At 42.2% G+C, this 13119-nt stretch overlaps 1 protein-coding gene across 6 annotated transcripts in view; it reads left to right on the plus strand.

Moving 5' to 3' along the window:
* The window catches only part of mypn (myopalladin), a 51290-nt gene that overhangs the window by 21398 nt on the left and 16773 nt on the right, over positions 1-13119 (plus strand). For 5 of the 6 annotated variants that reach the window (XM_045211513.1, XM_045211509.1, XM_045211512.1 and 2 more), the window contains exons 5-10: positions 327-807; positions 995-1087; positions 3857-3998; positions 4284-4307; positions 5225-5341; positions 10781-11543. In XM_045211513.1, the coding sequence (XP_045067448.1) occupies positions 327-807; positions 995-1087; positions 3857-3998; positions 4284-4307; positions 5225-5341; positions 10781-11543 (1620 nt within the window). The remainder of the gene's footprint in view (positions 1-326; positions 808-994; positions 1088-3856; positions 3999-4283; positions 4308-5224; positions 5342-10780; positions 11544-13119) is intronic. The other variant, XM_045211510.1, reaches the window with a different exon arrangement.

Genomic DNA, 13119 nt, shown 5'->3' on the forward strand with positions numbered 1-13119 from the left:
ACTCACCACTGTAATTGCTGCCAAAGGTGCTTCTAGTATTGACTCAGGGGTGTGATGAATACTTATGTAAATCTGTTATTTATTTCATTTTCAATAAATTTGCAAACATTTCTAAAAACATTTTTTCACTTTGTCATTATTTGTGTAAAGAAAATCAATTTAATCAATTTTGAATTCAGGCTGTAACACAACAAAATGTGGAACAAGTAATGGGGTATGAATACTTTCTGAAGGCACTGTATGTAACTTCAACACTGTAAAAATAATTATAACCCAGTGTGACCTGGTTAGTTACAATGTATCCTGTTTCCCCTGTAAACCTAAAGGCTGCAGAGGACCCCTGCTCAGCCGGCTGCTCCGTCTTTACGTCCAGTGGTCTGTGCTGTGTCTGTGTGTGAGGAAGACACACCCATCTGTACTGAAGACCAGCCACAGGAGGCCACCTCACTGCCGTCTAGCCAGGTAGTCACTGCATCTGTGCCTGTCAAGGTAACTACTACTGTCCTTCCTGTTACGGACGTGACAGCAACACCCACCCAGGTGGCGTTTACATTGTCCCCTGCCCAGGAGACGTCAGCACCGTTACCTGTCCAGGTAGTCTGTACTCTAGATCTACCACCTGTGGACATAGTGTCAGTACTGGCGCAGGAGGTGTCAACACCGTCACTGTCAACACCGTCACCTGTCCCAGTGACGTCCGCACCATTACCGACAAAGGCAGTCACTACCACGGCACTACCACTGACCCAGGTGGTTTCCTCTACACTGCCTGCCCAGGTGGCTCCCATACAGATGACTCTGTCTGAGGTAATATTCTGCTGAAAAACGCTCTGGCTGCTGAATATACTGCAAACATATAAATGGAAATTCCAGATATCTGAAATATGTCTAACTTTTCTTTCTACTCAGCGATCTTTATTCAAGACACACATAGTACTTGACAATAATGTATATTTGTGTTTGGTTACTTAAATGATGGAATCCTTTTTTTCAGAACTTAAACGGTGACAGCTATAACCGAGGTCTAGACGTCTATCCTCAAGGTCTAGACGGGAGGCCTATCATCGCTGCCCCTGTTTTCACAAAGGTACCCTACTAAAATTATCCATTCTATTAATAATTAGAAGATACAGTATGTACAATGTCAACTAGTGAATGACCTGCAGAGAGCTGGGACCAAAGTAACAAAGCCTACCATCAGTAACACACTACGCCGCCAGGGACTCAAATCCTGCAGTGCAAGACGTGTCCGCCTGCTTAAGCCAGTAAATGTCCAGGCCTGTCTGAAGTTTGCTAGAGTGCATTTGGATGATCCAGAAGAGGATTGGGAGAATGTCATATGGTCAGATGAAACCAAAATAGAACTTTTTGGTAAAAACTCAACTCGTCGTGTTTGGAGGACAAAGAATGCTGAGTTGCATCCAAAGAACACCATACCTACTGTGAAGTATGGGGGTGGAAACATCATGCTTTGGGGCTGTTTTTCTGCAAAGGGACCAGGACGACTGATCCGTGTAAAGGAACGAATGAATGGGGCCATGTATCGTGAGATTTTGAGTGAAAACCTCCTTCCATCAGCAAGGGCATTGAAGATGAAACGTGGCTGGGTCTTTCAGCATGACAATGATCCCAAACACACCGCCCGGGCAATGAAGGAGTGGCTTCGTAAGAAGCATTTCAAGGTCCTGGAGTGGCCTAGCCAGTCTCCTGATCTCAACCCCATAGAAAATCTTTGGAGGGAGTTGAAAGTCCGTGTTGCCCAGCGACAGCCCCAAAACATCACTGCTCTAGAGGAGATCTGCATGGAGGAATGGGCCAAAATACCAGCAACAGTGTGTGAAAACCTTGTGAAGACTTACAGAAAACGTTTGACCTGTGTCATTGCCAACAAAGGGTATATAACAAAGTATTGAGAAACTTTTGTTATTGACCAAATACTTATTTTCCACCATAATTTGCAAATAAATTCATTAAAAATCATACAATGTGATTTTCTGGATTTTTTTTTCTCATTTTGTCTGTCATAGTTGACGTGTACCTATGATGAAAATTACAGGCCTCTCTCATCTTTTTAAGTGGGAGAACTTGCACAATTGGTGGCTGACTAAATACTTTTTTCCCCACTGTATATATATATATATATATATATATATATACAGTGCCTTCAGAAAGTATTCATACCCCTTGACTTATTCCACATTTTGTTGTTAGAGCCTGAAATCAAAATGGATTAAATATATTTATTTTCTCACCCATCTACACACAAACATAATGACAACATGAACACATGTTTTTAGATATTTTTGCAAATGTATTGAAAATGAAATACAGAAATATTTAATTTACACAAGTATTCACACCCCATGAGCCAATACTTTGTAGAAGCACCTTTGGCAGTGATTATAGCTGTGAGTCTTTCTGGGTAAGTCTCTAAGAGATTTCCATACCTGGATTGTGCAATATTTGCATATAATAACTGTTTTCGCTTCAAGCTTTGTCAAATTGGTTGCTGATCATTGCTAGACAACCATTTTCAGGTCTTGCCATACATTTTCAAGTAAATTTAAGTCAAAACTGTAACTCGGCCACTCAGGAACATTTACTGTCTTCTTGGGAAGCAACTCCAATGTAGATTTGGCCTTGTGTTTTAGGTTATTGTCCTGCTGAAAGGTGAATTCATCTCCCAGTCTCTGGTGGAAAGCAGACTGAACCAGGTTTTCCTCTAGGATTTTGCCTTTGCTTACTTAGCCCCATTCCATTTCTTTTTTATCCTGAAATACTCCCCAGTCCTTAACGATTACAAGCATAACATGATGCAGCCACCACTATGCTTGAAAATATAGAGAGTGGTAGTCAGTAATGTGTTGTATTGGATTTGCCCCAAACATAACACTTTTTATTCAGGACAAAAAGTGAATGGCTTTGCCACATTTTTTGCAGTATTACTTTAGTGCCTTGTTGCAAACAGGATGCATGTTTTGGAATAGTTTTATTCTGTACAGGCTTCCTTCTTTTCACTCTGTCATTTAGGTTAGTATCGTGGAGTAACTACAATGTTGTTGATCCATGCTCAGTTTTCTCCTATCACAGCCATTAAACTCTGTAACTGTTTTAAAGTCACCATTGGCCTCATGCTGAAATCCCTGAGCGGTATCCTTCCTCTCCGGCAACTGAGTTAGGAAGGATGACTGTATCTTTGTTGTGACTGAGTGTATTGACACACCATCCAAAGTGTAATTAATACCTTCACCATGCTCAAAAGGATATTCAATGTCTGCTTTTTTTTATTTCTACCCATCTACCAATAGGTGCCCTTCTTTGCGAGGCATTGGAAAACCTCCCTGGTCTTTGTGGTGGAATCTGTGTTTGAAATTCACTGCTCGACTGAAGGAACTTACAGATAATTGTATGTGTGGGGTACAGAGATGGTAGTCATAGATAGGTAGTTATTCAACAATCATGTTAAACACTATTATTGCACACAGAGTGAGTCCATGCAACTTATTATCTGACTTGTTAAGCAAATTCTTATTCCTGAACGTATTTAGGGTTGCCATAACAAATGGGTTGAATACTTATAGACTCAAGACATTTCAGCTTTTCAATTTGTAAAAATTTAGAAAAACATCATTCCGCTTTAACATTATGGTGTATTGTGTGTAGGCCAGTGAACAAAAATCTCAATTTAATCTATTTTATATTCAGGCTGTAACACAACAAAATGTGGAACAAGTCAAGGGGTGTGAATACTTTCTGAAGGCACTGTAGTACATTTTAAAGCTTATGTACTTACGAAATAGTATGTTTTGTGTGTGATGATGAACTGGATGTATGTGCACTCTACTTGGCCCCTCAGAGTCTGCAGGACCTGTTGGCGTCGGAGAACCAGCTGGTGGTGCTAGAGTGCCGTGTTAAAGGGGTGCCCTCACCCAAGGTGGACTGGTACAGAGAAGGAACTGTCATAGAGGACTCCCCTGACTTCAGGATCCTGCAGAAGAGTAAGTCCAACTCATTTACTATGTTTTAGAATAATGTACAATTCATCTTATGATATTTTCTGTGATGTACAACAATTCTCTTGTATTAGTTCATTGGTACATTTCCACTGATATGGAGCTATCTTTAAAATTATTCATTGTAAGCATTCTGAAAACTGTAAAGGTATCTAAAATATACTCTTAAAGTATCTAAAAAGATCTGAATGCAAGTTTTTTAGTAGGCAACATGAGAAGCTCTGTGATTTTAAACAATTATATATATATTAGCATTTTCTTATTTTTTAGAGCCTCGATCCATGGCTGAATCAGGTATGTATTATTCAAAGGAGAGACTGTCATGGCACAATTAATGGAATTGTAAAATCTTAAGATGGAGCAAATTTCTGCGTGTATCAAAGTATTTGGTGTGGTGTGTTACTGAATAGTAAATTGTATTCAAAATAGATACAATACAACATTTGGAAAACACGACTGGTGCTTCCCTCAGAAAGTCAATATTCTACTGTAGCCTAAGGGATGTTTTCTATGAAACAGTGTACACCATTTCTCTTCCAAGATGTTTACAGTATCTGGCTGGGGCTGTAGCTACTGTAACCCCTCTGAGTAACAGCCAGTTTACTTTTCCTCCTAACACTCAACCTTATAAGGAAGCTTACTTGGTCACAGAGCCTTTCAGAGTGTCTGAAACACAGGGAAGCACTCGTGATTGGAAACAAATGTAGCTGCTGTGCCATTGGAAACACGGCTCACTCACAGCATATCACAGGCAGCTGGTGGCACCTTAATTGGGGAGTACGGGCTCATAGTAATGGCTGGAACGGAATTAATGGAATGGTATCCAACACATCAAACACATGGTTTCCATGTGTTTGATCCCATTCCATTGACTCCATTCTAGCCATTACTATGAGCCTTCCTCCCCTCAGCAGCCTCCTGTGCAGCATATGTATTATATGAATGCGTACTAGTTCTCTGTATCTTAGACAACATATTGAGTAATAGCTATACATAGAAATTCAGATATATTTTACAATGCAGAGGCTTACTGCCTGTTTCTTTTTCTCTGTGCATGCTGTATACATAACGGTAGGTTAGCTACATAGTACAGCTGCAATGCTGTTCTAGTAACTTCTCTGCCCTTTAATCTATGAGTCATGTTGCCTGAACTTCAACAGTGACATTCAGCTGGTGCTACCCTCATCTCCCTCATTTTGTATTCCCTTTAGAGGAAATATGCACTTTGGTTATTGCTGAGGTCTTCCCTGAAGATTCTGGAACGTTCACTTGCACTGCAAGCAACAAATATGGAACTGTATCCAGTATCGCTGCACTAAGGGTGAAAGGTAACGTCACTGGCTTACAAACAAGGTTTAGACTTGACAGTTCTATTAGTAAGATTATATTTGGAGACTGTTTACAGTTTCTAGTGAAAATCTACACACACTTGCACAGTTTGTCTAAAAATTGATTACATTTTCCCATGAATTTTCCCATTGATTTCCTATAAATAAAATGTCCACTGATCTACACAACCTATTCCACATTTTCCAGGTGAAAGAAAAATTATATAATTTTTCTATTAACAAACACTCACAAAAAACGAAAGAAGTCTTGATGTTGAAGGTCTTCACACCACTTGCCGTGGCACATCTAAATTAAGGAGCAAATATTTTCATACAAAATCCCACAACAATCCATCAGTTTGCAATAGTTGTGGTTTTAATAGTGCTGAGCATTAACTGAAATGTTGGTTATTTTGACCGATGTTGGTTCAATTAATTGAATTGCATTTTGTTCAGGTTTTTTCTGAGCTCAATGCACACGTTGAGCAGTTTCTCTAGAGATAAATCAGATCAAACCGAACTGTGCAATGTAGTAGGGAGTTGTAGTTTCCAATAGGCCAATATTCTACATAGTTTACCTCAGAAAACGTGGTAATGAACTACAATGACCATACTCCATTGCGGGCCTACTTGTCCGGTCAGTGTGTTTCTTTTACGCCTGCTACAGTAGGTTAGTGTGGGGCAGACACGGAGAGAAGAGACAGAAGAATGGGAAGAGACAGAAGAATGCACGATCGAGTGGAATAGAGAGCAGTTGCTTCGCGAGGTATCTCTACCTGAAAATACATGATCTAAGTGATTGATATTGGTTTTCAGCAGTCATAAAATTATGGTTTATTTACTTTCAAGAACTACAAAAATTGTGATATTGTCAGACAGCATAGGCAGCAGCTCTAAAGAAATGAGACGATGACTTGGAATGTAATAATAAAGCCATCAAACAAAACAAATGTTATATTCACAACAACTGAAATATTTTATTCAAATCAAATCAAATCAAATTTTATTTGCCACATGCGCCGTATACAACAGGTGTAGACATTACCGTGAAATGCTTACTTACAGCCCTTAACCAACAATGCATTATTTTTTTTATAAAAAAGTAAAATAAAACAACAACAACAAAAATGTGTTGAGAAAAAAAGAGCAGAAGTAAAATAAAATAACAGTAGGGAGGCTATATACAGGGGGGTACCGGTGCTGAGTCAATGTGCGGGGGCACCGGCTAGTTGAGGTAGTTTAGGTAATATGTACATGTGGGTAGAGTTAAAGTGACTATGCACAAATAATTAACAGAGTAGCAGCAGCGTAAAAAGGTGGGGTGGGGGTGGGGGGGCAGTGCAAATAGTCCGGGTAGCCATGATTAGCTGTTCAGGAGTCTTATGGCTTGGGGGTAGAAGCTGTTGAGAAGCCTTTTGGACCTAGACTTGGTGCTCCGGTACCACTAGCCGTGCGGTAGCAGAGAGAACAATCTATGACTAGGGTGGCTGGAGTCTTTTACAATTTTGAGGGCCTTCCTCTGACACCGCCTGGTATAGAGGTCCTGGATGGCAGGAAGCTTGGCCCCAGTGATGTACTGGGCCGAACGCACTACCCTCTATAGTGCCTTGCGGTCGGAGGCCTAGCAGTTGCCATACCAGGCGGTGATGCAACCAGTCAGGATGCTCTCGATGGTGCAGCTGTAGAACTTTATGAGGATCTGAGGACCCATGAGGGGGAATAGGCTTTGTTGTGCCCTCTTCACGACTGTCTTGGTGTGTTTGGACCATGATAGTTCGTTGGTGATGTGGACACCAAGGAACTTGAAGCTCTCAACCTGTTCCACTACAGCCCCGTCGATGAGAATGGGGGCGTGCTCAGTCCTCTTTTTTTCCTGTAGTCCACAATCATCTCCTTTGTCTTGGTCACGTTGAGGGAGAGGTTGTTATCCTGGCACCACACGGCCAGGTCTCTGACCTCCTCCCTATAGGCTGTCTCATCGTTGTGTCGTCGGCAAACTTAATGATGGTGTTGGAGTCGTGCCTGGCCATGCAGTCATGGGTGAACAGGGAGTACAGGAGGGGACTGAGCACGCACCCCTGAGGGGCCCCCGTGTTGAGGATCAGTGTGGCAGATGTGTTGTTACCTACCCTTACCACCTGGGGGCGGCCCGTCAGGAAGTCCAGGATCCAGTTGCAGAGGGAGGTGTTTAGTAAAGTAATGTGAATAAATTATTGTCAATAAGTGATTAGCAGTAATGGGCAGTCACTACCATCACGGAACATTTATTAATTGTTTTATTCTGTGTTATAGCATTCAACCCACATAAGCATTTCATGTTCTACAATAACCGTGAATATTTGTTTATAATAGAACTGAAACCGAACTGACCTCAAAAGGCACCAATGAGCTTTAAAAGCATGGGATAAATGTTTAGACAGGCATAGATCAGGGGAGGTTAAGAAATAATTAAAAGACACTGAATATCCCTTTGAGTATAGTTACAGTGGGGAAAAAAAGTATTTAGTCAGCCACCAATTGTGCAAGTTCTCCCACTTAAAAAGATGAGAGAGGCCTGTAATTTTCATCATAGGTACACGTCAACTATGACAGACAAAATGAGGAAAAAAAATCCAGAAAATCACATTGTAGGATTTTTAATGAATTTACTTGCAAGTTATGGTGGAAAATAAGTATTTGGTCAATAACAAAAGTTTCTCAATACTTTGTTATATACCCTTTGTTGGCAATGACACAGGTCAAACGTTTTCTGTAAGTCTTCACAAGGTTTTCACACACTGTTGCTGGTATTTTGGCCCATTCCTCCATGCAGATCTCCTCTAGAGCAGTGATGTTTTGGGGCTGTCGCTGAGCAACACAGACTTTCAACTCCCTCCAAAGATTTTCTATGGGGTTGAGATCTGGAGACTGGCTAGGCCACTCCAGGACCTTGAAATGCTTCTTACGAAGCCACTCCTTCGTTGCCCGGGCGGTGTGTTTGGGATCATTGTCATGCTGAAAGACCCAGCCACGTTTCATCTTCAATGCCCTTGCTGATGGAAGGAGGTTTTCACTCAAAATCTCACGATACATGGCCCCATTCATTCTTTCCTTTACACGGATCAGTCGTCCTGGTCCCTTTGCAGAAAAACAGCCCCAAAGCATGATGTTTCCACCCCCATGCTTCACAGTAGGTATGGTGTTCTTTGGATGCAACTCAGCATTCTTTGTCCTCCAAACACGACGAGTTGAGTTTTTACCAAAAAGTTCTATTTTGGTTTCATCTGACCATATGACATTCTCCCAATCCTCTTCTGGATCATCCAAAGGCACTCTAGCAAACTTCAGACGGGCCTGGACATGTACTGGCTTAAGCAGGGGACTGCAGGATTTGAGTCCCTGGTGGCGTAGTGTGTTACTGATGGTAGGCTTTGTTACTTTGGTCCCAGCTCTCTGCAGGTCATTCACTAGGTCCCCCATGTGGTTCTGGGATTTTTGCTCACCGTTCTTGTGATCATTTTGACCCCACGGGGTGAGCTCTTGCGTGGAGCCCCAGATCGAGGGAGATTATCAGTTGTCTTGTATGTCTTCCATTTCCTAATAATTGCTCCCACAGTTGATTTCTTCAAACCAAGCTGCTTACCTATTGCAGATTCAGTCTTCCCAGCCTGGTGCAGGTCTACAATTTTGTTTCTGGTGTCCTTTGACAGCTCTTTGGTCTTGGCCATAGTGGAGTTTGGAGTGTGACTGTTTGAGGTTGTGGACAGGTGTCTTTTATACGGATAACAAGTTCAAACAGGTGCCATTAATACAGGTAACGAGTGGAGGACAGAGGAGCCTCTTAAAGAAGAAGTTACAGGTCTGTGAGAGCCAGAAATCTTGCTTGTTTGTAGGTGACCAAATACTTATTTTCCACCATAATTTGCAAATAAATTCATTAAAAATCCTACAATGTGATTTTCTGGAATTTCTTTTCTCAATTTGTCTGTCATAGTTGACGTGTACCTATGATGAAAATTACAGGCCTCTCTCATCTTTTTAAGTGGGAGAACTTGCACAATTGGTGGCTGACTAAATACTTTTTTTCCCCACTGTAAGTATGATAATTCATCTGTGTATGATATACATTTACATTTTAGTAATTTAGCAGAAGCTCTTATCCAGAGCGACTTACAGTTAGTGAATACATATATATATTTTTTTATACTGGCCCCCCGTGGGAATCGAACCCACAACCATGGCGTTGCAAACGCCATGCTCTATCAACTGAGCTACATCCCTGCCGGCCATTCCCTCCCCTACCCTGGACGATGCTGGGCCAATTGTGCGCCGCCCATGAGTCTCCCGGTCGCGGCTGGCTGCGACAGAGCCTGGATTCGAACCAGGATCTCTAGTGGCACAGTTAGCACTGCGATGCAGTGCCTTAGACCACTGCGCCACTCAGGAGTACATCATATCACCCAGACACTGCAAAGATCTGGCCATCCTTTCTAATTGAGCTGCGAGAGAAAATGGAAACTGTTCAGAGACATCACTATGAGGTTTAGGATTATTTTAAAACAGCCACATAATTCATTGGCTGAGCTGAGAGAAAACTGTGCATGGATCAACAACATTGCATTCACTTCACATTACTGGCCTGTATGAAAAAGTGAAAAGAAGAAAACCTGTGTTAAAAAATCCACTCTGTTAAGTAATACTGCAAGACAACATGGGAAAGAAATGAACTTTTTGGCCTAAATTGAAAACTTCAGGTATGGGTTAAATCCAATACAACACATTACAGAGTGAAACCCTCTGTACTTTCACAAATATTGTGATGGCAGCATCATGTTATGGGTATGCTTGTCACTGGCAGGGACTATGGAGTTTGTCAGGATCAAAATAAATAGACAGGAGCAAAGCCCAGTTTAAAAGTAAGAGGAAGACCTGTCTTCTGAATACCTAACCCTGGAATAGAGTTTTATTTTTCAACGGGACAATTACACAAATTGTAATGTCTAAGACACACCAGAATGGCTTTTTAAATAGGTGTTAAGTATTCCTGAGTGGTCCATTCTCAGTCCTGGGTGTTGACTTAAATATGCTTGAAAATCAGAGAAATTGTTTGAATATTGTTGTCCATCAATGATTCACAACTAAATTTACTGAGCTTCAGCAATTTTGACAAAAACAATGGATAAATGTTGCCCTAAGAGTTGTGCAAAGCTGGTAGAATCTTATTCAAAATAATTCACAGGTGTAATTGCTGCCAAAGGTGCTTCCACCAATTATTAACTCTGGGTTGTGAAGATATATACAATCAATGCATCTTTGTTTAATGTTCTATAATTTTTCTTTCACTTTGAAAATGTGGATCAGTTGGAGTTAATTTCAAGGCAGCAAAATGTGAAAACTGTGCAAGTGGTGTGTAGACTTTCACTAGGCACTGTACTTATCCTTCTCTCTGTACCTCATTAGGCAATGATAACACCAACAGCAACCACGTGAAAACTCCACACAAGTCCACACAAGTTCCAGAGCCCTCTTCATTAGATCTCACTCCCCCCAGTCTAAAGCCTCAAGCTGAGGTTCCTGTGACCAACAGCATCAAGCCTCACTCCAGCACCATCCGCCTGGATCCCCTCAGTTCCAGCACGTTAAGACTGGACCCTCTGACCACCAGTACCCTCCGTCTAGACCCTCTGAGCTCCAGCATGCTGCGCCAGGACCCTGTCAGCATCAGCATGCCCAGCCTGGACCCACTAAGCCTGGGCAGCAGCCCCAGGATAGGCACCCGTAGCTCCAGTACATCTTGTCTGGATCCACTCTACCTGAGCACCCCTCACCCAGACCTGCCTACTAGCTCCAGCAGGCTACACCCTGAGCCCCAGAGCAGTGGTGAGGTGCCTAAGACTGACCATGAAGACTCCAGAGCCTTCTCAGTGTTATCAGACCCTGCCATTGGTCTGAGTCCCAAGGTGGAAGGGACTCCTTTCCATAAACCTGAGCCCCCTCCCCCTGTAAACCTCCCTGATCCCCCCACCTCCTCCTGCCTCAAGCCTGGGGTTCTGGTGAGCCACAACGGGCCCAGGTCCAGCTCCAGGGTAGGCCTCCGTGTGCACTTTAAACTGCCAGAGGATGAAACAGACAACGAGAGTGAAACATCCGATAGCCATTCATATGAAGATATGTCACAGTTGGCCAATAAGGAACCACCTCCAGTCCTGGCCAAGCCCAAACTGTGAGTACTGCTTGATATGGTCAAATAATTCAAGCATAGATTGGTGATTTTTTTTCTAATTTGACACACAGAAACAAGAGGCCATGAGTAACTTGGTCAGAAAGAATAGCACCTATTGGCCTATAGGTGGTTTTGTTATAAGCAGTCTCACTTAAAACCAAATATCCGCCGCCCCGTTTGACCTAGAGACTTGAAACTGTGTATATACAGTACCAGTCAAATGTTTGGAGACACCTACTCATTCAAGGGTTTTTCTTTATTTTTTACTATTTTTTACATTGTAGAATAATAGTGAATACATCAAAACTATGAAATAACACATATGGAATCATGTAGTAACCAAAAAAGTGTTAAACAAATCAAAATGTATTTTATATTTGAGATTGTTCAAATAGCCACCCTTTGCCTTGATGACAGCTTTGCACACTCTTAGCATTCTCTCAACCAGCTTCACCTGGAATGCTTTTCCAACAGTCTTGAAGGAGTTCCCACATATGCTGAGCACTTGTTGGCTGCTTTTCCTTCACTCTGCCATCCGACTCATCCCAAACCATCTCAATTGGGTTGAGGTCGGTAGATTGTGGAGGCCAGGTCATCTGATGCAGCACTCCATCACTCTCCTTCTTGGTAAAATAGCCCTTACACAGCCTGGAGGTGTGTTGGGTCATTATCCTGTTGAAAAACAAATGATAGTCCCACTAAGCCCAAACCAGATGGGATGGCATATCGCTGCAGAATGCTGTGGTAGCCATGCTGGTTAAGTGTGCCTTGACTTCTAAATAAATCACAGACAGTGTCACCAGCAAAGCACCCCCACACCATAACACCTCCTCCTCCATGCTTTACGGTCGGAAATACACATGTGGAGATCATCCGTTTACCCACAGCGCGTCTCACAAAGACACAGCGGTTTGAACCAAAAATCTCCAATTTGGACTCCAGACCAAAGGACAGATTTCCACCGGTCTAATGTCCATTGCTCGTGTTTCTTGGCCCAAGCAGGTCTCTTCTTCTTATTGGTGTCCTTTAGTAGTGGTTTCTTTGCCGCAATTCGACCATGAAGGCATGATTCAGACAGTCTCCTCTCAATTTGACCATGAAGGCCTGATTCACACAGTCTCCTCTGAACGGTTGATGTTGATGTGTCTGTTACTTGAACTCTGTGAAGCATTTATTTGGGCTGCAATTTCTGAGGCTGGTAACTCTAATGAACTTATCCTCTGCAGCAGAGGTAACTCTGGGTCTTCCATTCCTGTGGCGGTCCTCATGAGAGCCAGTTTCATCATAGCGCTTGATGGTTTTTGCGACTGCACTTGAAGAAACGTTCAAAGTTCTTGAAATGTTCCGTATTGAATGACCTTCATGCCTTAAAGTAATGAGCTGTTGTTGCCATAATATGGACTTGGTCTTTTATCAAATAAGGCTATCTTCTATATACTCCCCCTACCTTGTCACAAACGCATTAAGAAGGGAAATCAATTCCACAAATTAACTTTTAAGAAGGCACACCTGTTAATTGAAATGCATTCCAAGTGACTACCTCATGAAGCTGGTTGAGAGAATGCCAAGAGTGTGC

The sequence above is a fragment of the Coregonus clupeaformis genome, chromosome 37, assembly GCF_020615455.1.
Source record: "Coregonus clupeaformis isolate EN_2021a chromosome 37, ASM2061545v1, whole genome shotgun sequence".
NCBI lineage: Eukaryota > Metazoa > Chordata > Actinopteri > Salmoniformes > Salmonidae > Coregonus > Coregonus clupeaformis.